General features: G+C 45.0%; 1 protein-coding gene across 1 annotated transcript in view; it reads right to left on the minus strand.

Annotated features, from left to right (window-relative positions):
* LOC135215480 (vacuolar protein sorting-associated protein 26C-like) overlaps positions 1–25059 on the minus strand; it is a 64170-nt gene that overhangs the window by 19404 nt on the left and 19707 nt on the right. The window contains exon 3 of the mRNA XM_064250240.1: positions 6516–6745. Coding sequence (XP_064106310.1) covers positions 6516–6745 — 230 coding nt within the window. The remainder of the gene's footprint in view (positions 1–6515; positions 6746–25059) is intronic.

The following is a 25059-nucleotide window of genomic DNA, read 5'->3' on the forward strand; positions in this document are numbered from 1 at the left end:
ATTCTGGCTAAATCCCAACTCCAGACAGTCCTAGCCCAGAAGGAACTGCCGAAAGCATGTCTTGCAGGAGGCAACTATCAGGCATGAGCCTAATAGACTCTTAGCTTCCAGCATGTGGGGTGCGGACCTCTTCCCAGAGGCCTCTGTGAATGAGGTGCACCACGAGGCTGCTAGGCTTAACCACCAGACCTTAGAGCCAGATGGGGCATCTCTTCCAAGAGGAACAAGAGACCACCGCCCCTGCTGCTGGTAAGAAGCAAAGAGACAGGAAGAAGGTTCCAGCCTTACCAGAAGCAACAGCAGCAACAGCAATTTGTTCAGGCCGTCCCAGTTACACAACAGGACAGCCGTCAACCTCGAAGCAGACACAGCCCATTCTCCTGTTGTCTCCTCAAAGTCACCTTCCACCTCTTATGCAGTCTCGCCGGCCTTCAATTCAATGTATGAAAGCCAGGCCTACCCAACCTTTAATAGGTTCTCTAGGGGTAGCAGGGCGAGGGGCCACTTTCGCCAACGTGGCACAGGAAGAGCTGCAAGAGGTAAGCCAGAGGATGGGGCGCGGAGGTCAACCCGCTCAACAACAGTGAGGCTCCCCAGGTAGAGGGAGGCTGTTCCTCTTCCGTCACAGGTGGGGGTTCAGCAAATGGGCACAGAGCATCGTGTCCAAAGGATTGGGTTGGAGTTGATCAAAGATCCTCCTCCAATCAAATCATTCTATCAAGAACCATCAAAGGAATTGACAGATTATGCGGAGGAACTCCTTCAGAAAGGAGCTATTTGCGAGAGTCAAGCATCTAAAATTTCAAGGTCGCTTATTCAGCGTGCCAAAGAAAGGCTCAACAAAAAGAAGGGTAATCTTAGACTTGTCAAAGCTAAACTCTTTCATTCGTTGCGACAAGTTTCAAAATGCTCACCATCTCGCAGGTACGGACCTTACTTCCCCGTGGGGCCGTCACAACCTCCATCGATCTTACAGACGCATACTATCATATCCCTATAGCCAGACACTTCCGTCCATTCCTAGGCTTCAAACTAGGAAATCAGACGTTCTCATTCAAAGTGATGCCCTTTGGTCTGAATGTAGCCCTCAGGGTATTCACGAAAATAGCAGAAGTGGTAGTTCAACAGTTGAGAAACTCAAGGATAATGGTAGCAGCATACCTCGACGATTGGTTGATCTGGGCACCAACGGTCGAGGAATGTCTCAAAGCCACGAAGAAGTAGTTCAATTTCTGGAACATCTGAGGGGTTCCAGATAAACAAAACGAAATCCAGACTCACTCCGGAGTCTCGTTTTCAGTGGCTAGGAATCCAATGGGATTTGTCTTCCCACAATCTGTCAATTCCAGTGGTCAAAAGAAAAGAAATAGCCAAGTCTGTGAAACAATTTCTCAAATGCAAACAAACATCAAGGAGAAACCAGAAGAACCTAGGTTCTCTTCAGTATGCCTCAGTAACAGACATCCTCCTGAAAGCAAGGCTGAAAGATATAAATCGAGTTTGGCGATCGAGAGCAAACGTCAAATCTCGAGACAAGTTTGTCAGTAATTTCCACAGATCCTTCGCAATCAGCTCCGTCCATGGACAAAAGTGAAGAATCTTGCCAAATTAGTACCCCTTCAATATCCCCTTCCAGTGTTAACCATTCACACGGATGCCTCCCTGTCCTATGGGGGGGATATTCCCAATTCAAACAAGTTCAGGGGACTTGGTCAGTTCAGTTCCGCCAGCTTCACATAAACGTCCTGGAAGCAATGGCAGTATTTCTTACCTGAAGAGACTCCTTCCCCCGAAGAAGTCTCATCAGACTAGTTTTGGACAGTGCAGTGGTAGTACAATTGCATCAACAGAGGAGGGTCCAAATCCAAACCACGTGAATCATGTCATGATAGCCATCTTTGCGCTAGCAGACAAACACAGATGGCATCTGTCCGCCACTCACCTGGCGGGGGTAGAAATGTGATAGCAGACGCTTTGTCCCCGGTCAGTCCCTCTGGAATCAGAATGGTCCCTAGACGACAGGTCATTCCAGTGGATATGCCGGAGAGTCCCGGGCTTACAAGTAGATCTCTTCGCCTCACAAGCGAACCACAAGCTCCCTTGCTATGTGGCCCCCAACCTGGACCCTCTGGCCTATGCCACGGACGCCTTGTCGTTAGATTGGAATCAATGGAGGAAAATCTATATATTCCTCCAGTGAATCTTCTTCTGAAAGTCTTGAGCAAGCTGAGGACTTTCAAGGGACTAGTAGCTCTGATTGCTCCAGACTGGCCAAAAAGCAACTGGTATCCGCTGCTTCTGGAATTGGGTCTCCGACCTCAACGGATTCCCAATCCCAAGTTGTCGCAATCAGTACAAATGAGGACTGTGTTCGATTCTTCAGGAATTCTCCAGACCCTAACTTTATGGACTTCATGAAGTTTTGCGGCTAAAAAAGATGCTAATATTGATCCACAAAACATCCTCTTTCTAGATCAGACGAAAAGAGTCAACTATTAGGCAATATGACTCAGCGGTTAAAAAATTAGCATCCTTCCTGAATGAATCGAACACTACAACCATGACAGTTAATTTTAGCTATATCCTTTTTCAGGTCCTTGTTTGAAAAGGTTTAGCACTAGCACTATACTACTAATAAATCGGCTTTGAAGAAAATCTTTCAGTTGGGTTTCCAGATAGACATACAGAAATCTTACTTTACATCTATTCCCAAAGCCTGTGCTAGACTCAGACCTTCTCAAAGGCCTACTGAAGTTTTCATGGTTCTTAAATGATGTCCTCAAACTAGCCTCAGATACTGACAACTCGTATTGTACATTCATTATGCTCCTTAGAAAGACGTTATTTTTGTTAAGCCTGGCTTCAGGAGCCAGAATTTCAGAACTGTCGGCTCTATCCAGAGATGCGGGTCATGTGGAATTTCTCCCCTCAGGAGAAGTTCTACTTTCCCCGGATCGTAGCTTTTTAGCAAAAAATGAGGATCCTCTTGCAAGGTGGGCTCCTTGGAAGGTCATCCCACTTCCGCAAGATCCTTCTCTCTGCCCAGTATTAACTTTAAGAGCCTTTCTATCTCGTACATCCTCTAGATCCTCAGGTCCTCTCTTTATGAGAGAAAAAGGTGGCACTTTATCAGTGAAAGGAATCAGACAACGATCCTTTACTTCATTAAACAAGCCAACCCTGATTCATTCCCAAAGCACATGACATCAGAGGAGTAGCCAGCCTCTATTAATTACTTCCAACATATGAACTTTGAGGATCTTAAAAAGTATTCTGGATGGAAATCACCGACAGTTTTTAAACGTCATTACTGAAGTCCTTGGAATCTTTAAAATTTTCTGCAGTAGCAGCGGGAAACATTGTTTCTCCTGATACTGCATAGTAGTTGTAGTATAGATCCAGATCTCCTTTCTACCTACCTCGTCCAACATGCCCTCACCCTATTGCCATGCTACTCGGGATACTCTAGCCTTAGCCGCTAGAATCATATGGTGGATTGTCCCTTATTTTTTTTGCTAGGGACATCCACGTTATGTACATATAATGTACTTCAGTGTTTCTACCCTATTTTTTATGCTAGGGTAGAACACAATGTGCTTGTATATTTTGTAAATATCTTAATTAAGTGAATCATTCTGTATTGTTTTTGCCATTACACTATTATGTATTACTATGTCTAATATAAGTTAATTTTAAGTACTTTATATTGATTGCTTTCTTTACCATGCCATTGTTTAGGATAAGTTAGCTTTAAGTACTTTTGTTTGTATACTGTAATGTCCCTGATTCACTTATATTATATAACTCTTTTTTACTATTGGGTTTCATTTGTCCTTATTCCCATCTTGTCTGTTTCTCTGGTACTATTTCATAGGCCGACACGAGCTGAGCCGAGAAAAGGGATTTTGACGTAGGAAAAATCTATTTCTGGGTGATTGGCTCGTGTCCGCCCTATGAAACCCACCCTGTTGTCTTTTACCCACCCTACCAGGACAAGATGTTCATAGATTAAGGATGACCGCTAGGGGCGCTGCTGTCCGTGGCGTCGGTAGTAGTAGTAGTAGCGGCCGCATCACCCTTTAGTATCAGCTCTCTCTGGTGGGGATTTTATGTTGGAAGGTCTAAATGGTAAATGACTCGTGGTAGTGGATCCCACTCACCTCTATTCCCATACCGACACTTCTTTTTATAGAGTGAGCGAGTCAGTTTTACTGACATTTTCTTAATTTTTATTTTTCTCTGGTAATTTTAGATTAATTTTACCTAGAAAATAATGATCTTAAGGATATTTCATAGGGCGACACACGGACGCCCAATCACCCAGAAACTAGATTTTTCCATACGTCAAAATCCCTTTTTTGTTTTTCCAGACTCGGGCATATCTGATAAGTAATGAAATCCAATAAGTTAAAAGAAATTATTACAGCTTATTTTGTTTTTATTCAGCTTAAAAACTTGCAAACACTAACCTTAGCACAAATGCAATGCATTTCTGCTTCTCTGCCAGACAAAAATAACTGGAAACATTTTAATCTACCAGTGTAATTCTTGATTTGTTGCACAATAAATAAAAGATGTAGGTACTACTTGTATGCTTCGCTAACTCCCACCCACCCAGATTAGGAAAATGCAAACTAATTTGAAAAGTAGTTTTCAATAATAATACACAGAGTTTGGTGGAAGTCTAGCTGGGTGGGGGACATCTCATTTGATGTATACTTGTAGTCTCAATGAGTCAAGGGTCGTGTTGCTACAAAGGGAAAGTGAGGGAAAGATGGAAATCTGGAGTTCCCACACTAAATGCAAGTGTATCTTACATTAGGTGTATTAAAAATAATTGTAAATAATCAACCGTTCATTTCAAATATCAATAAGGTTCATGGCCACAACTGTATGTACTAAGATTCAAGGGTTGAGGGATAAAGCTATTTCCAGCTCTCCTGTTTTGTGAGAAGCTGGCACTCAAATTCCATGTCAACTTATTCATGGGCCAACTGTGATTGTTTTATAATTATGCAAATAATTTCTCCTCCAAAAGTTAAATTAATATTTTTCATATACAAACCCATGACTTTATGGAAAGTTACCTTCCTACCTACTTCACCTGATTGCAGGTGGTTCAAATTACCATTATACTCAGCTCTACTGACAAGGATTCTATGGGATCTGGATGCACCCTCAAGAGGAGCAAAGTGGGATTCTTTTTCTTAAGTGTTGAGAGACATTGCTGCTACGGAGACCAGGCTATATAAAGTAATGGGTTTTATATGTAAAAAAATCTGTACTACTTTATTTACCTTCCCTTGAGTTCATTTCGGCCGACCCACAAGTTTCAACACGTACAAGTTGGAGTTCTATACTGCTTATTCCTCTTTCACACTCACATACAGTAAGCTGTAAGATCAGAAGAAAATATTGTACTGTACTTTAAAGATAAAAGTTTTGTAAAAAGTAGAGAAACAGAATCTTTCACCACTGAATAAGGGAGAATTTATAATTGTTATACCTGACTAAAATATACTTCACTGTACAGTAGACAGAGAAAAGAGGCATACATACATGGGAATTCAGGTGGAAATTATGCAAGAGAGGAGATAGGAGTGAAACACACTGTGTCTAATGCTATAAATGGGAAAGATGACAATGTTCATAACTGAACAACAACACTTATGTATACAGTACATATTGTATTCCAAATTCACAATAGTATAAGAAAATAGCATAATGTATCATATGGAGAACCAAACAAAATGATAGGAACATACAAATTTAAAATAATATGTACTTACTTCTCCAGTTAATGGCTTAGAGAGACAGAAAATATCAGAATCCAGACGACCCCTTACAATGAAGTGAGGAATTCGAGCACGGTCTCGAACATTCTGCAAAGTCTCTGGTCTAATTTCAAAAGTAACTGGTTTACCGGTCAGAGATCCTGAAGGCTTTAGGCTAACCGTAAAAAAAAGCCTTGATAAGGAGATTTAATTTGAAATGAATACCTTTTCAGGAATGACCAGCCTTATTCTTTTAATATTAATACATACTATACACATTCTTGTACTCTGTCTAATTCAATTCAGTATACTACTAACAAGAACATCAGGAAGCTCAATGACCATTTGAAATTTGTTTAATTTACAAATTGAAAGATTAATTTAAAACCTGCATTAATTGGATTCCTACATTTTCCATTAAAAAGAACTTATCATACATACAATCAACAGATTGCGGTGTCTTTTACCTACAGAATTACTCTCCAAAATCAATGAAAACAAATTTTCAAAGGAGTTGTCAGAATCTGTTAAATGTTTTTAAGACTGCAATATATGTTAAATAAGATCTGCAATATATGTTAAATAAGAATCTAAAACAATCTTTCAAAACAAAAAAAAAATTCCTCAAGCCAGCACAGTAAGGATTAAGAACCATGTATTAACTTTTTAGGTCTATATGTATTTTATTTTTTGATATTTCCGATTAGTTATAGTAGTAAAACCTTAAAAATTTACTTACCGTTATGTTCCACAATAAATTCTAGAGCTTTTGTAACGTCCTTGGCAAGTAAACTTCGTTTGATATCACATCGAAGTGAGTACTGAACTGTTACATAAACTCCATGGTATGTTTCATATAGAGTTTTTGAGCCACGTGCCTTCAGAGGGATCTCAAATGGAATCTCAGTTTGACCTGATGGAATTTTCCCTGACTTTGTCACTTCAATGACATTGCTAACCAGAGAGATTGGCTGGAAAGGAAGGTTGAAAAAAAAATATAAAAACAAAATGCACTTCCAACATCCTATTCAGGATTTAAGACATGGAAAATCTCAATACATAATTTTAAAATACAGTACAGTAAACCCCTGGGATTCTATGACTTGCATTTTCTGGACTTAGCGATCCGTGGATTTCTCTATGGAACATACACACACTTTATTTGTGGAATATGTTATTGTTATTATACAATTATTAAGTTTGTTCATACTTATTTACCTGGCAGATATATATATAGCTGTATTTTCTGACGTCCGACAGAAATTCAAAACTCGCGGCACACGCAGTGGGCGGCCAGGGTGTAGTACCCATTCCCATTCCCGCCGCTGGGGAGGCGATATCAGGAACCATTCCCATTTTCTATTCATATTTTTATTAATGTCTCTGTCTCCTGAGGGTGGGGAGGGGAGGGCGGGCACTTTAATTATATATATTCTGGACCAGGTTAAGGTATGAACAAATCTTAATTTGCATAACTAACAATAACATTTTGTTCATGCCACTTACCTGACAGATATATATATAGCTGAATCCCACCTTCGGATGGTGGGAAGAGACACAATAGGATTTTTTAAGGGTTTTTTAGGAAACTTAAATTAAGTAGAGATATACATCTTGGTTCCTTACCTGTTTGCAAAGTACCTATGTATTACTGTCATGTAAGGCTGCTTTTGCTTTATCACGAGTTGCCAGCCAGGTGGAGACCTGTATGCTGGTGCGCTCTGGATGATCTGTCAACGGGTGCGAGACCTCAGCGTGACAAGATCATCGAGGCCATACAAATGAGGGCAACGAAGCAACTGACCACCACCTGACCAACTATTCACAAAAACCCCTTAAAAAACTAACTTAAAGGATGATCTTCACATCTCACAAAGACTCACCACAACCTAAAAACACAACAACCTAAACTAAACCTAACTAAGGAATAGGGAAAGAGCTACTTCCGGACCCCAATACTGTGTCCGCAGAAACGTATGGGCCCCAGTGCATTACAATCGTCATAAATCGTTCTCACATCCCTTAGGTAATGTGAGGCGAAGACCGGAGTTACTCCTCCAAAAGGTGCAATCAAGGATGTCCTTGATTGACATGTTCTTTTGGAAGGCAAGAGAGGTAGCGACGGCTCGTACTTCGTGCGCTTTTACTCGGAAGAGGCTCAAATCAGTCTTCTGGAAAGATGAATGCGCCTCCCGAATGGTGTCCCTTAGAAAGAAAGCAACAGCATTCTTCGATAAAGGTAACTCTGGTCTCTTCACAGAGCACCAGAGGTTACCTGAGGGACCTCTTACCTCTTTCGTTCTATGCACGTAGAACTTGAGAGCCCTGACCGGGCACAGGACTCTCTCTGGTTCTTGGCCCACCAGACTTGACATACCCTTGATCTCGAAAGTCTTCGGCCAAGGGTTCGAAGGATTTTCATTCTTCGCCAAGAAGTTGGGTTCAACGAGCAGACAGCATTGTCCCCTTTGAATCCCATTAACTTGCTAACGCTTGAATTTCACTAACTCTCTTAGCCGTCGCAAGAGAAGTTAGGAAAAGAGCCTTCCTTGTCAGGTTTCGAAGAGACGCTGCCTGAAGCGGTTCGAAGTGCTCGACATAAGGAATTTAAGGACTACATCCAGGTTCCATGATGGAGGTCTCATTTGAGGAACCTTCGAGGTCTCGAAAGACTTTAAAAGGTCATGAATATCCTTGTTGTCAGACAGGTCGAGGCCTCTGTGCCTAAAAACCGCTGACAACATGCTTTTTATATCCCTTGAATGGTAGGGGACCGCTAATTTCTGCACATTCCTGAGAAAGAGCAGAAAAAATCAGCTATCTGGTTCACAGAGGTCGAGGAAGAGGAAACTCCCTCCTTTTTACACCATGCCCTGAAGGAAGCCCACTTCGATTGGTAAACAGCTCTTGTGGAAGCACGTCTCGCATGTGCGATTGCTCTCGCAGTTGCTTTCGAAAAACCTCTCGCTCTGGCCAACTTTTCGATAGTCTGAACGCAGTCAGACCCAGAGCGGGAGAGGTTTTGGTGAAACCTTTCGAAGTGAGGCTGTTTGAGTAGATTCTCCTTCCTCCAGGGCCACAATGTCCTTGGAAAGTCTACAAGGAAAGACATGACCTCTGTGAACCATTCTCTCGCTGGCCACATCGGAGCGATCAGGGTTAACCTCGTCCCTTCCGAGGCCGCAAACTTCCTCATGACTTCCCCCAGAATCTTGAATGGTGGGAAAGCGATAAGTCTAGGCCCGTCCAATTCCAAAGCAAAGCGTCTACTACCGCGATTGCTTCTGGATCCAGGACCGGGGAGCAGTATAAAGAGGAAGTCTCTTGGTTCTCTTGACGTTGCGAATAAGTTCGACCAGTGTGGACGTCCCCACAACGTCCACAGGTCTTGACAAACGTCTTCGTTCAAGGTCCATTCCGTCGGTAGGACTTGGTCCCGACGACTGAGAAGGTATGACCCTGACGTTTTTGCACTCCCTGCAAATGAATCTCGTCAGGATAGTCACCTTTTTCTCTTTGCCCACAGCAGAATCTCTCTCGCTAGGGAAAACAACGTTCTGGAGTGTGTTCCTCCCTGGTTTTTTAAATAAGCGAGTGCTGTGGTATTGTCCGAGTTTATCTGAACAATCTTGTTCTCCAAACTCTTTTCGAAGAACTGCAGGGACAGAAATACTATGCTGCCAGTTCTTTGACATTTATATGCCAGGCTACCTGTTCCCCTCTCCAGGAGCCTGACACTTCCTTCCCCCTAGTGTTGCTCCCCATCCTGTGATGGAAGCGTCTGAAAACAACACTAGGTCGGGGCTCAGAAGACTTAGGGACACGCCCTCTTGAAGCTTCTGAGGGTCCAACCACCATCTTAGGTGGTTCTTGATTGGAAGCGATATTCTCAATATGGCATTGAGATCGTCCTTGGCCTTCCACTCGTCCGCAAGGAAAAATTGGAGAGGCCTGATGTGCAGTCTTCCCAAGGAAACAAACCTTTCTAGCGAGGAAATGGTCCCCAGCAGACTCATCCATTCCCTCGCCGAGCAAGTCTCTTTCCTTAGAAAGGCTGAGATCTTTTCTAAGCCTAGGCCGCTGACGTTCCAGGGACGGAAACGCTCGAAAAGCCACTGAATCCATCTGAATCCCCAGATACACGATGGACTGTGTTGGGGTCAGATGCGACTTTTCGAGGTTGACCAGAAGTCCCAGGGACTTCGCTAAGGCTAAAGTGAACTGCAAGTCCTTCAGACAACTTCTCTCTCGACGACGCTCTGATCAGCCAGTCGTCGAGGTACAGGGAAACTTTTATTCCCGAAGAGTGTAGCCACCTCGCTACGTTCTTCATTACTACTGTGAACACCATCGGAGCCGTGGTCAGTCCGAAGCACATAGCTCTGAACTGCCATACTTTGTTGTCCTAAGACAAACCTTAGATAACTTTCTTGAAACGAGGGTGGATCGGGATGTGAAAGTCTAAGGATACCATCCAGTCGCCCGTCTCAACGCTCCCAGAACAGAATGAGGCGTCTCCATCGTGAATTTGTTCTTTTCCACGAAAAGATTGAGCCTGCTTACATCTAGAAACTGGACGCCAACCTGACGACTGCTTCGGTACTAGGAAGATTCTGTTGTAAAAACCTGGCGACCCCAGGTCCGCGACTTGTTCCACGCTCTTTTGTCGATCATCTGCTGAAGGAGATCGAACAATACTTTCTTCTTTTCTCCCTGGTAGGATGGAGAAAGGTCTCTGGGAGTCGTAGAAAGAGGAGGCAGATCTAAAAAGGGGATCTTGTACCCCTGCTCCACGATCTTGAGGGACCAAGAGTCCGTGTCTCTCTCTCTCCACGCTCCCGCAAAAAACTTCAGTCTGGCTCCGACTGGTGTCTGAAGGACATGCTTCTCACTTGGAAGGCTTTGTCTTAAAGGAAGCTCTTCCTCGTGAAAACCCATCTCCCTCGAGGAGCTGCTCTCGAGGGGGAGCCCCACGAAAGGGCTTTACTTTCTTCGGCGGTCGAACCGCAGCTGAAGAGGTTGAAGGTACGGCTGACCGTCTTGTAGACTGGGCCAAAAGGTCCTGAGTTGCCTTCTCTTGTAAGCTGTTCGTCAGGTCCTTTACCAAAGTCTGGGGGAAGAGATGGTTCGAAAGAGGCGAAAACAGCAAATCCGCTTTCTGAGCTGGAGTCACCGAACGAGCTGTGAAGTTGCACAGCAAAGCCTCTCTTTTTTAATAAAGCCGTTCCAAAATGAGGATACGAAGCTCCTAAAAAAACGAACCATCCCTGACGGCTTTGTCCATACATGCTAACACGCTGGACAGCTCCCCCAGACTGAGAGATTCTGGGCTTCTCGCTTGCATATCCAGAACTCCCAAACACCAGTCAAGGAAGTTGAAGACTTCCAGCGTCCTGAGCAGACCCTTCAAATGATGGTCAGTCTCCGACGCGGTCCATGTTTACCTTAGCAGATGGTAAAAGCGACCTCCTCTGCAAATCCACTAGGCTGGAGAAATCTCCTTGAGCCGAAGAAGGGATACGAACTCCCACTTCATCTTTGGTTCTATACCAAATGCCCCCTTTTCCACTAAGTCTAGTTGGAGGCAAGGCGAAGGTCGTCCTTGCCTTGGCTCTCTCCTTCGTACCATCCAATCCTGGAGCTTTTTAAAAGCACGTTTCGTTGAGAGAGAAGTTTTCATCTCTACAAACTCCGGGGTTTTTCCAGTTTTAGATGAAGAAAACTGCGAAGGAGGAGACTTGGGAGCTGCGGGCTGAAATTTGTCTTCAAAAGAAACGCAAGAGTCGTACGAGGACTTTATAGTCCGAGATAGGACGGGGCTGGTGTAGCTGTTTTCCTCTTCAACCGATTCAGCGAAAACTACTTAACTCAACTCCTTCTTCTCTAAACGGAAGAGGAGACCGTCTGTCAGGAGAGGGCGTCCTAATGTCAGGTCTTGGCTTGATCAAGGACCCCTATCCTTGCTAGAGGCAGCCTTATTTCGGCTGTCTTCTTTATGACGCTTACTGCTCGATGAAGGTAGAGCGTCCTGAGGAGGCACGAGCGTCCTCAGCGCCTTCCGCAGCAGTCTCACCTGCCCACCGAGAAGCGTCCTTACATTTCTTCTTCGCTGGCATACGTGCCTGTGCGCGTAAACTAGCGTCTGGGGGTAAGACTTCTTGGTCAGAATCCCCAAAAACGTCTTGAAAGGCGGCCTGAACGTCCTGGCGAGCGTCCTGCCAAGCGGTCCTGCCGAGCGGTTCCTGCCGAGCATAACCTGCCGAGCGTCCTGTCTAGCGTCCTGGCGAGCGTCCTGACGAACGTCCTGCCCAGCGTCCTGCCAAGCGTCCTGACGAACGTCCTGCCTAGCGTCCTGCCAAGCGTCCTGACGAGCGTCTTGACAAGCGTCCTGACGAGCGTCCTGCCGAACGTCCTGCCGAACGTCCTCGTACAGAGCGTCCTCCTCAAAAGCGTCCTGACGTAACGTCCTTCTAGAGGACGAACGAGATCGGCGAATCGCCGAAGGAGAAGCGATCGGCGAACGAGACGAAGTAGGTGAAGGAGAAGGAGACTGCTTAGTCCTCTTGACAGGCAGTCTAAGGTCCTTCCTCCGCTTAGGCTCGACTGCTGCTGGGCGAGTCCTCTGAGCCATAAGCGAGGATAGCTGGTCCTGAAGGGACAAAAGAATGTTCTTCGTTGGGGAAGAATGAACAGAGGAAGCAGGACTGATCCTGTGAGAAGACGAGGGGCGAGGGGAGCCTCCTCCTTCTTACAGGTAAAGCTACCTGCTTCTCAGGTATACGCGCCTGTGCACGCAACCTAGCGTCCTCATCGGAGGAGATCCTACCTCTCTTCTGAGGCGGAAAAACGTCATACGCGTCCTCCGACGAAAGCGGCGAAAGAGGACGTGAAGCGTCCTCCGCACGAAAGTCCTTTTCAAAGGACGAGAGTCTCTCCGAGCGCTCCACCCCTTGCGCGGGGAGGACGCTTCGGAGGGCGAAAAGCACTCTTTCAGGACGCGCGCTCGTGCACGGTCCTTGGCAGCTTGGGTCTTTGCTACAGGGCCTGCCGAAGGGACGCCAGATCGGTGGGAAGCCCCCGTAAACCCTCTTGCGGCTTTCGACATACCTACTCCCTGGGTCTTGGGAGTCTGATAGAGGTCTAGGCCTAGAGGCATTATGGGGCCGATCTGACGCCCCCTCCACAACACTGGGGGCACGATCACACACTTGCACCGAGCCAGTTTCTAAGGCTTTCACTTTGGTCTCCAGAGTGCGAAGAGACTCCAAAATCAGAGAGAGAGCATTCGCTTCTCCCGACACAGAATCAGAGCCCGAAGGCAACACAGGTTTAGGGGTTGTAAACACTACAGGTGTTAATGCAGGAGAGATGTTAGTCTTACCTTTGGAAGAACCACTCCTGGAGGAAGACCTCCTGATCCTATCGCGCTCCAATTTAAGGCGATAGGACTCATATACTCTCCATTCATCATCGGTCAACTTCTCACATTCATTGCACCGATTATCAATCAAACAATTAAGCCCCCTACAACTCATACATACTGTGTGGGGGTGGGGGCTACCGATGCTTTCGGTAGCCTCACCTTACAATCAGCCCAGCCCTCACACACACTCTGAAACTCACAACACTTGATCCAGACATATCTTATATAGAAAAGGTCCAATCCAAAATCAAAAAACGTCCACTATCGCGCATGCCAATTCAACAATCCAATTCAATACCAAAAAAATCAATCAGATACTTAAAAAGCGAGTCAATTTCCAAAAAATCCTGAGCAGAGGTCTGTAAAACAGATGTTTACCGACCGGCGACAGAAAAAAATATGAATAGAAAATGGGGAATGGTTCCTGATATCCGCCTCCCAGCGGCGGGAATGGGTACTACCACCTGGCCACCGCCCACTGCGTGTGCCGCGAGTTTGAAATTTCTGTCGGACGTCGAAAATACAGCTATATATATATCTGTCAGGTAAGTGGCATGAACAAAATTTGCCTATCTGCAGAATTTTTCAGATAAATATTCACTATTACTGTATTTTCATATAATTTTTATGACTAAATGCACTTTTTGTGATAAAAAAACAAAAACAATTGAAAGACTCATGTATAAGCATTTTTCGAGTTTTTTGTTTTTTTGTTTGATCAATCAAAATTGGCAGTTCTATGCATTTTTCGTGGGGTTTTAAGTATTCGCAGATTTTACCTATTTGCAGGGGGCGTGGTACACATCCAAGAATCTGGGGGTTAACTGTATACTGTACCACATTTTAAAAGTAAATTAAAGTAATTTGTATTTTTACTATGTATACTAACCTTAGCCTTTTATTTAGCTGAATTCTTAGAGGAACTGGGATGGTCACTAAAACTTAATAAACAAGGTGTTTGACTACAAGTAGGTGGGTGATTGGGAGGGGAAAACCCCCAATCACCTGATTGTTTCACTTAAGCGCTTATTCCTTTGGCACCAGGGACTAGATAGGGTGTTTGAGGTGAGATTATGATAAAACTCGGGTTTGCATACCTAGAAAAATAAAAAAATTTAAAAATAAATTTTTTTTAATATTTACCCCTCTATTATGATAGCTGTACTATTTCCTGCCTCCAGCAGGAGGATGATAGTGTGAAAATTTAAAAAGTAATGGGATAGTGGTTTGGTTTGAACCATCTATTGACCCATCCCTTTTTGGTGGTTTGAGCATCTATAGATTTTATTTGTTTTTCTTTTTTGTCCGCATGAGTGGGGAGATAGGGGGCAATACATAATAAGAGGTATATTTAAAAAATGTCTTATTACAAAACTTTATATTTTTTAAATGAATCTCACCTCTCTATTATGATAGATTCCAGCATTGAGCAAAAGAGGTGGTAAATGCATCAGGAAAGATTTAATAACCCCAAGAAAAGTATAAAATTCCACCTGGAATAAGACACTACACTACAGTGGAACCTCGGTTTTCATACACCCTGGACTTTTGGTTTTCATATGTTAAGGTTTTCATAGACCTTTTCCGACAAAATTTTCTCAGGTTTCGTACATATCCTCAGAGTTAGTACACTTGGAAATGCTCCATCCAGGGCCCACTGCGTGACTAGGGGCCCCCAGACCAAGCTGCCAAACAAAGCATCTCGTGTTCTCTCGTGACCCATTCTACTTTTGTGTTCGTTGCTTTTGTGCTTTTTTATTCAAGCACAACTGCTAAATAAGCCATCACGGGGCCAAAGAAAGTTCCAAGTGTTAGCCCTTCTGTAAAAAAGACGAGAAACATTATAGAATTAAAGAAAGAACTTATAGGAAAGTGTTAGAGGGTGTTGCATTCCATTGGTGAGAAAATGCCTACAACAGGCACTGCTGTTAGTGAATTTAAGGCCAGCAGAGGCTGGTTTGAAAAATTCAGAAAGTGAATGGGCATACATAATGTGCCTAATTCTGTGATTAAGGACATGTTTGCAAAGTGGAGTGATGTAAAAAATTTTGTGGAGAATTATCATCCCAACAAAGATGTAATCCGTGTCTCCAACACCTTTAATGACAATGCCCTGTTTGACTTTAGGCAAATGTCTCTGGACAGTTTTGTTGTGCGACAGGGGTCCAGTGACTCTCAAGCTGGTCCTAGTGCCAGTAAAAGAGGGGAAATAACCTCAGATAGTGCCAGTAAAAAACAAAGAAGTAACCCCAAATATGTCCTTGATATATGAAGTCCTTCAGGAGGAGATTCCCTTCCCCTTCCAAACAATAACCTCTCCTCCTCCTCTCCCCTCCTCTATATCTTTCCATACGCTAACAAGTGTCTTCCATAAAAGTAAATGATGTTAAATGCTAACAAGTGTCTTCCATAAAAATGATATTGTTAAGATACAATAAAGTTTTGTACATACTTAACCCGGCAGATCATATACTTAGCTATAGACTCCGTCGTCCCCGACAGAAATTCGAATTTCGCGGCACACGCTGCAGGTAGGTCAGGTGATCTACCGCCCCTGCGCGGGTGGCAGGAATAGGAACGATTACCGTTCTAGAACCAGATTTTCTCTTCCACCTGTCTCCTGAGGGGAGGTTGGGTGGGCCATCAATCGTATATATCTGCCAGGTAAGTATGTACAAAACTTTATTGTATCTTAACAATATCATTTTTGTACATGGAACTTACCCAGCAGATATATACTTAGCTGATTGACACCCTTGGTGGTGGGAAAGAGACAACTATTTACTGAATAGACAGGTAAACAACATACGTTGTAGGTAATAAATAAATAAAACCTTGGTTCCTACTTGATCAGGCGGAAGCCTCCATGGCTAATGCCTAGGAATCTGCTTCGCCTCAAGAGCCTCAGCGAGGTGTGGACCTATGGCTAAGAGTTCTTGTGGGTCTGTCGATGGGGTCTTATCCATTTACTCGACAGAGCCTCTTACATGACAATATGCCTATGCCTAGTGGCATAATTAAGGTGGAGCGGACAACACCGATCCCGATCACCTGGATCCTAAAACGAGGGTTAGTGCTTAAGTTGAAAAGAGTTATCTACAAACTCCTTTCAAACAACCCAAAGAAAAAACACGACGTTAAATAAAATTTAACTCACTAGTTAAGGATCAGTATCTGCTCCCTATCCCAGCAATGTATCCGCAGACACGTATCAACCAAGAGAGAAGGATCCCTCGAAGGTTATCTTGACATCCTTCGGATAATGGGAAGTCAACACAGAGTTTGCATCTCCCGTATTGTTGACAGCTAATATGTCCTTATGACATATTGTTAGGGAAAGAACAAGAATTCGGAAAAGCTCGCACTTCATGCGCTTTTAATTCTAGCTGTTTGAAGGAATCATCAATGCACTTATCAAGTGCTTAGGAGATCACAATGTCTCAAAGAAGGCCAGGGCGTTCTTTGATATAGATCTCTTCTGGGTGAAGCCTGGAGCCTGGCTAGCGCTTGGCAGGCGCCTAGCGCCTGTCTAGCGCCTCGCGCCTGGCTGGAGCCTTGCGCCTGAATGGCGCCTAGAGCCTGGCTGGAGCCTCGCGCCTAGATGGCGCCTTGCGCCTGGCTGGCGCCTCGCGCCTGGCTGGCGCCTCGCGCCTGGCTGGTGCCTGATTGGCTCCTCCTTCCTGGCTAGCGCCTCGCGCCTGGCTGGAGCCTTGCGTCTGGCTGGTGCCTTGCGCCTGGAAGGCACCTGGAGCCTGGCAGAAGACTTCATGATACTGTCTATGAGTCTGCCATGCCTCAAGAGTTTCAGCGAGGTAGGGACCTATGACTGACAAAAAACCCTTCTGGATCATGTCAATGGGGGCTAGCCGCTTACACGACAGAGCCTTCTCGGATCGTGCCAATGGGGGCTGACCCACTTACATGGCAGAGCCTTACCTGTATCATATCAATGGGGACTAGCCCTCTTACATGACAAAGCTTTAGGTTTCTCTTTACTGGAAGGAGCCTTGGTCTGGATGGATCCTCAATCCTGACTGGAGCCTAGCCTTGAAGGAGCCTGGCACCTGGATGGCGCCTGGCTGGCTTCTAGAGCCTGGCTGGCTCCCTAGAGCCTGGCTGGCTCTAGAGCCTGCCTGGCTCCTAGAGCCTGCCTGGCTCCTAGAGCCTGGCTGGCTCCTAGACCTGGCTGGGCTCCCTAGAGCCTGGCTGGCTCCTAGAGCCTGGCTGGCTCCTAGAGCCTGGCTGGCTCCTAGAGCCTGGCTGGCTCTAGAGCCTGGCTGGCTCCTAGAGCCTGGCTGGCGCCTCGCGCCTGCTTGGCTCCTCCACACTTGCTGGAGCTTCGAGCTTGGAAGAGTCTCTAGGCTGTCTGACGATGTCCACATCGGACACTCTTATATCTGTCCGATTTGTTCGCCTCTGGCGCAAATGCCTCTGGCCCGCTCCTTCTCAGTATCCGACCATGACAGAGTTCCTTGGAACTGTCCGCCTCTGGCGTTTTTCGCCTGTATTGGCATTTGGCGCTTGGCTGGCGCTACATTGTCCGAGAGTCCTGAACAACCACATAGTTTATCAGGAGACTGGAGAAGGGTGGAAGAAATTCTTCCCCTTTGAGCTTTTGGCCCCTGGCAAGGGGAGGTGATTTAGTCAGCTACACCAGTAGACGACAGGATATCTAACAACACGAGAGAGAGTCTTCCTCCGAGGAGGATCCTTCGTGAACACTTCTTTTGCTAACGAGATCTCTTCTTACATGTTGATGAGGTTCCTCGTTGCAGAATCTTCCCTATCCTTGCCCGAAGGAAGGGAAGGAGTCTGGAAGTCGAAGGAGACTCTGAGCTGAAATTGGGCGGAACCCTGATTTCTAGCTCTTATTGTATCCTTCTGAATACCTTCTGGGAAGCATTTTGAGCCCTCATCGCACCCCGAAGACTCTGTAGGCAAACGTTTAAACCATCTCTTCTTCTGTAGATGAAAACTGTAAGTACCCTGCCTGGGCAACTAAACTTCTCTCTGAAAGCGTTGCGTCAGGAATAGAGGGATTTATTTCTTTTGCCAGACATACTATGCTGGCAAGAACCCATTGCCGAGTCTCCATTGAATCTGATGCGAGATTCCAATGCACAAAAAAATTCACTTGTCTTCTTGGTTCGTTTAGAGGGCTAAGAGAAACAAAGAATTCCTTCATAAATTTCCTCAAAGAAGTCAGATGAGGAGCAGTTCCATTTTGTCGGAACACGGAATCTGTGGCCACAATCCCATTCGAAGTATCAATGATATCCTACTCTTGTCGTATTGGGGGTTATCGTAATCAGATCCGAAGATCTTAATCCTCTGTTATCTCTAATTCCCTTTGTAGAGACAGAGTATGGCCTTTAACTGCGTTCTTTGATAGCAGATATATACCTAGGTGATTCTTCCCTCTGAAAGTGAAGAAAAAACCTCGCTATGTGGTTCACAGAGGTATCGGAAGAGGACAGTTTCCTCATTCCCTAACACGATCTGCAGCAATTCTATGTCTTAGCCATGACTATTGTCATTTACCTTGAAAAAAATGATATTTTCATGATAAAATAAAGTTTCACATATACTTACCGAACAGTTACATAGCTTATAGCTTCTTACCTACGGCAGTCGAAATTCAAATTGTTGGCGCCAGCGGCGTTGCTATCTTAAGTATAGGTGATACAAGACCCGCCCACATCCGGGAACCCTGGGTACTGCTAGCCTTCTACCGTCAATTTTCGTTTAGCCGACACGTCCATCTGTGGGGAGGTGGGTGGTGCTTTGATTATGTAACTGTTCGGTAAGTATATGTGAAACTTTATTTTATCATGAAAATATCATTTTCACATAAGTGACTTACCGAACAGTTACATAGCTGAATCCAAAACTACCCGGAAGGAGGGTAGACTAGGACTACATAAAAATGACAGTAAGACCACATTAAACAGCAAATGTTGCAGTACCCTACCTTGTGAGAGAGCAGCTGCAGGAGAATACTGCCTCTGGTTGGCGCTCTCATCACTCGTAGGAGACGTGGCAGTATAGGCCAGGGTCGTCCCTACTTAGTGGGATTTTGTAACCATGGACAAGACCGTTGGTTGACAAAATATTAAAAAAACAGATAATGCCCTTGCCCTGGGCTTCAGAAACCAGATAAAAAAAACAACAGACCATCACCTATACCAAAAATAATTGACAATACTCAAAAAGAATTAATACAAATAAGAATCTGGAGGTTCTCCAACCAAAGTACTATGAGTCTCCAGTCTGCCCACGACTCAACAACCTATAACAAGGCGAGGAGGACAATAGAGGATAGAAAGTTCCCTATGTTTCCTTTCCCAACACCATGCCCGCTACCGGACAAAGGACCCAATTTACAACAACTATCATAGGTAGCCTCTTACATTCTTCAGGTAAAATGAGGCGAACACAGATCTCGATCTCCAAAACGTAGATTGAAGAATCGAGGAAAGCGACATATTGTGCTTGAAGCTTAAGGATGTCGCCACTGCACGTATTTCATGTGCTTTCACCTTAAGCACATTTAGAGTCTGATCTTGGACTTGAGAGTGTGACTCCAGTATCAGACTTCTCAAAAAGAACGAAATAGCGTTCTTGGAGAGGGGCTTTTGCAGAATTCTTAACCGAACACCAAAGTCGGTCGGAATTACCTCTAACGGATTGTGTCCTTGACAGGTAACATTTCAGAGCTCTGACAGGACACAGTAAATATTCTTCGTCATCGGACCCACTATATTAGATAATCCCTTAAGTACAAAAGATTTAGGCCATGGGTTAGAGGGAGATTCGTTCTTTGCTAAAAATTCGTTAACAAAAAGAACAAACCGCATTACGATTTTTGAACCCCACCTCTTTGTGGATGGCTTGTAACTCACTCACTCATTCCTGCTGTTAGCCCAAAGCGAAGAGAAAAAGTGCCTTCCTCGTTACATCTCTCAAAGACGCTTCACGAAGTGGCTCGAATCGTGAAGACATCAGAAAAGTTAAAACTACGTCCAAGTTCCAGTCCACACTATCCTTCTTGGATACTTTTACTGTATTAAAAGATTTAATTAAATCTCCAATATCCTGGTTAGAGGAGATGTCAAGCCCTCTATGCTTAAACACCGAGGACACGCATAGCTCTGTACCCTTTAATTGTCGATAACCCGACAAGTTCTTAACTTCTTTAAGGTACAGCAAAAAATCAGCGATTTCTGTCACAGAGGTTTTAGAAGACGAGAAATTAGTCTTCTGCACCATGTCCTAAAGACTCCCCACCACTTGATTGGTAAAGCTTGGCAGAAGAGCTTCTTCGACAGTTAGCAATAGCCTCTGCCGCTCTACGAGCCAAAACCCCTTAGCTCTGACGAGTTTCCGGACAGTCTGAACCCTGTCAGTGACAGAGCGGACAAATTCTGATGATACCTGTCGAAGTGGGGCTGTTTGAGTAGCCGAGGATACTGAGGAAGAAGTCTGGGATGGTCTATAACCAACTTGAGAAGGTCTGGAAACCACTCTTTCCTGGGCCAGAATGGTGCTACCAACGTCATTGACACATTTTGATGTGAGAGGAACTTGTTCAACACCTCTCTGATCATTCCAAATGGGGGAAAGGCGTAAACGTCTAGACCCGTCCAATCCTGAAGCATTGCGTCGGTCTTCCAAGCAATGAGGAGCTGGAACTGGGGAACAAAAGATCGGAAGTCGATTGTTCCTCGACGTGGCAAACAGATCCACTGAAGGTCTTCCCCAAAGTTTCCACAGTTCCTGACAAATTTTGTCTTGCAATGTCCACTCCGTGGGAAGAACTTGGTTTACTCGACTGAGTTCGTCTGCCAGTACATTTAACTTCCCCTGTACAAACCTCGGAATGAGGGAAATATCCCGATCTTGAGACCAGAGAAGGAGATCTTCTGCGACTTTGTTGAGGGAGAATGAATGGGTTCCTCCCTGATTCCTGATATAAGATAGAGCGGTGGTGTTGTCGGAGTATACTGCCACTCTCTTTCCCACGACCAAAGGAGCGAATGCTTGGAGACCGAACCAAATCGCCTTCAACTCCTTCATGTTGATGTGATTCAACCTCTCTTTCTCTGACCATAATCCTGAGATCTTTTTGGTCCCTAGGAGAGCTCCCCAACCTCTGTCCGATGCGTCGGAGTATAATTCTACGTCTGGGTTCCTTAATGTCAGGGAGAGACCCTCTTGCAATCTTTCCCTCGACATCCACCATCTCAAGTCGTTCTTGATCTCTTCCGACACTGGGAACGAATACGTGTCTGGTTGAGACTTCCGACACCCAACTCGCTTTGAGATAAAACTGAAGAGATCTCATGTGAAGACGACCCAACTTTACAAACGTCTCTACTGATGATAACGTCCCTAGAAGACTCATCCATTCCAAGGCGGAGGAGGACTGACGATTCAGGAATTGGCTCACTTTTTTGAGACAAGATTCTATTCTTTTTCGGGAGGGGACAGAAAAACCCGAAAAGTCTGAGAGTCCAGAATCATCCCCAAATAGGGATCTTCTGGGACGGCACTAATTGAGACTTCTCCAGGTTGATGAGAATTCCCAATTGACTCGCTAATGACAGTGTCTTCCGTAAATCCTTCACGCACTGTGTCCTCGAACCCGATCTGAGAAGCCAGGTCGTCCAGGTAAAATGCTGCATTTATGCCCAACATATGCAGCCATTTCCCCAATGGAGCAAGAACACGAGTAAAAAAAAAAATACTTGAGGGGCCCGTCGAAACCGCCGAAACAAAGGGCTCTGAATTGATACGTCCTCCCTTCGAACACAAATCTCAGGAACTTCTTTGAACTCTGGTGAATCGGGACATGAAAGTAGGCGTCCTTCATGTCCAGGGACATCCAATCGCCTGGGCGAAGTGCCGACATCACAGAATGATTTGTTTCCATATTGAACTTTGTCTTCAGCACAAAAAGGTTCAATGCGCTTACATCTAGCACTGGCCTCCAACCTCCCGAGGCTTTGGGAACTACAAAGAGTCTGTTGTAGAATCCCTGAGAACTGTCGAGGACTTCCTCTATTGCTCCCTTCTTGATGAGTGCATTGACCTCTGCTGCTAAAGCCAAAGCTCTCTCTGATCCTGGAGAATATGCTGTTAAGCTGATTGGTGTATCGGAGAGAGGAGGATCTAAAACAAAAGGAATCGAATATCCCTCTCGAAGAACTTGAACTACCCATTGCTCTGCACCTCTTCGACTCCATTCTTCCCAAAAAAGATGGAGTCTTGCCCCTACTTGCACGTGAAGGAACGGCTTTCTCCACTTGTCCGAAGGTTTGGGGGGAGGTTTCTTTGAGGACTTGTACTGTGGACACAAATTAGTCCTGGGTCGTTGCCACTTAGGTTTATTCCCTCGAAAGGGATGCTTCTGAAGAGGAGAAGACTTAGCTCCTGTCGGAGTAGGCTCTTTCGGACGTCTGGAAGACTGAAGAAGGAGATCATTAGTAGATTTCTTTTCTAAATCTGATAGAATTTGTTGAATGGTTTCTTCAGGGAAAAGATGAGATTTACAGAGAGGAGCAAACATGAGAGCCGACTTCTGGTTATTAGTGACTCCTTTAGACACGAAAGAACACCACCTTTCTCTCTTCTTCATCACTCCCATTGTGAAAAGGGCTGCTAATTCTCCTGAACCATCTCTAACAGCCTTATCCGCACAGGACAGAACTCTTAACCAGTCTGTGGCAAAATCTTCTTCTAAAGACTGACAGTCTTCAATCTTGCGAGCTAAAGAGGCAATAGTCCAGTCCAAAAAACTAAATACCTCAAATACTTTAAAAATATTCTTCACCAAATGGTCTAGCTCTGAAGAAGAAAACAAAATTTTAGCTGACGAAAAAGCTGCTCTTCGGTGTGAGTCCACTAAACCGGAGAAGTCTCCCTGGGAGGAGGCAGACACTCCCAAAGAAGGAACTTCTCCAGTTGCGTAGAAGCGATACGCTTTACTCTGAAGCTTAGAAGGTGGGAAAGCAAACGAAGCCTTACCTGTTTTCCCTCTTCTTAGAAAGCCACTCTGTTGACTCCTTAAGGGCCTGCTTCGAGGACTGAGAAAGAACCAGTTTAGGTAGACACGAATACGCTGTCTTCCTATCTTTAACGAACATTGAAGGCGGTGAAGACGGAGAAGCAGGTTCAAAGTAATCTGGATAAGTGGACAGGAAAAATTTAAGAAGACTCGAATAAGCAGAACTAATCCTTGTCATCTTGATCCAAAGCTTCCTCTTCAGACTGCACGGAAGCAGAGTCGAAATCAGGCTTATGTTCTACCCCGGTGGAGGATTTCAACAAACTCATAAGATCCTTGGAAATGCTTCTTAAATGGAGCTAAGGTAGAATCGTCTAACACTGTAGAGAAGTTTGACGGTCTTTCAGTCGAAGAACGATTCTTTCTAACAGGTGAAGTCTCCGCACCACGAGTCGACACAGGCGAACAAACCAGTCGAAATTCCTATCGACTCACGGCGAGGGGAGTCGAACAAAGACGAGCGAATACGCTTCTCTGGACAGTAATACGGAGTCGAACGAGGCGACCGAGCCGAAACTGCGACCGAGACTCGCTTGGGAGAGTCGAGCGATCGTGAATTATCACAAAGTTTAGTCCGAGAGCCATTGCTTTTAGCCGAAAAATGCGACTGCGGAGGAGATTCACTAAATATCACATCCGGAGCAAAACTACACGAAGGTTGAGGACTCCAATGCCTCTTAGACTTCTTAACAGGAGTCGGTGACGAATCACCCGCAAGAATCGAATGTCTTTTTAACGGTCGAGACACCAAATCACCTCGCCTTTTGCGCACTGGCGATTGCACTTCCGAATCAGAAGACAGACGAGAATCACAAACACTAACACCTTTCCACATCTTTTTGGACGACACCCGCGAGTCGACGGAGTCGACGGCTGGACCTGGGGCAAACTCCCCCAGACTCCTTCCGACCTCCGGTATGTCTTCTCCCGGTTGCGGGGGAGCGGGACAGTGACCTTCGTCTGGGAGTCGAGGGGGAACGGACAACCGCCTCCTCAGGCGCAACATTAACACTTTGCACTGCACTAGATTTCACTGTACTATCTACGAAAGCTTTAAAAGACATTCCTAAACTTCATAACTGATTCAGCTAACACTTCGAACTTTTTATCCATCTTAGACTCAAGCAAGGCAATGGTGTTGGGTTGGACGGAACATGCAACTTGAACAGGGGTAATCAAAGGAGAAGTAGGAGGACTATTAATTGGAGAAATATTCTCTAATAAAGGAGAGGCAAGAGAAGACTTATTTGTCTCCGAAGGAACAGGAGTAGTTTCTAACCTATTCTTACTACTAGCCCTAAGAGCTGCCTTCCTCTTCCTATCTTTCTCCATTTTCTCAGCATGCGATCTAACCGCCTTCCATCCCTGTTCATCCAATTCTTTACATTCATCACATGTCACATCCATACCATTACAATTTTGTCCTCTGCATTTAGTGCACTTAGAGTGCGGATCGTGACATAACTTAGCTAATCTTGTTTTGCAGCCAGCGCTGCAAACCTTAAAGCAGATGAACTAGAATCTGACATAATTAGCATAATGACGAAAAACTGAATAGAGATAGCTAACTGGCAAGAAAAAACCAAAAACTTGTACATCAAAACAAACAAAAAACCAAAATCCAAAATGGCGACGCAGGAGACTGCGGCGAAAATCTCACAGGTGTTACCCGTGAGCGGCAGAAACGAAAATTGACGGTAGAAGGCTAGCAGTACCCCAGGGTTCCCGGATGTGGGCGGGAGGGGGGTCTTGTATCACCTATACTTAAGATAGCAACGCCGCTGGCGCCAACAATT

This window comes from Macrobrachium nipponense, chromosome 19 (assembly GCF_015104395.2).
Source record: "Macrobrachium nipponense isolate FS-2020 chromosome 19, ASM1510439v2, whole genome shotgun sequence".
NCBI lineage: Eukaryota > Metazoa > Arthropoda > Malacostraca > Decapoda > Palaemonidae > Macrobrachium > Macrobrachium nipponense.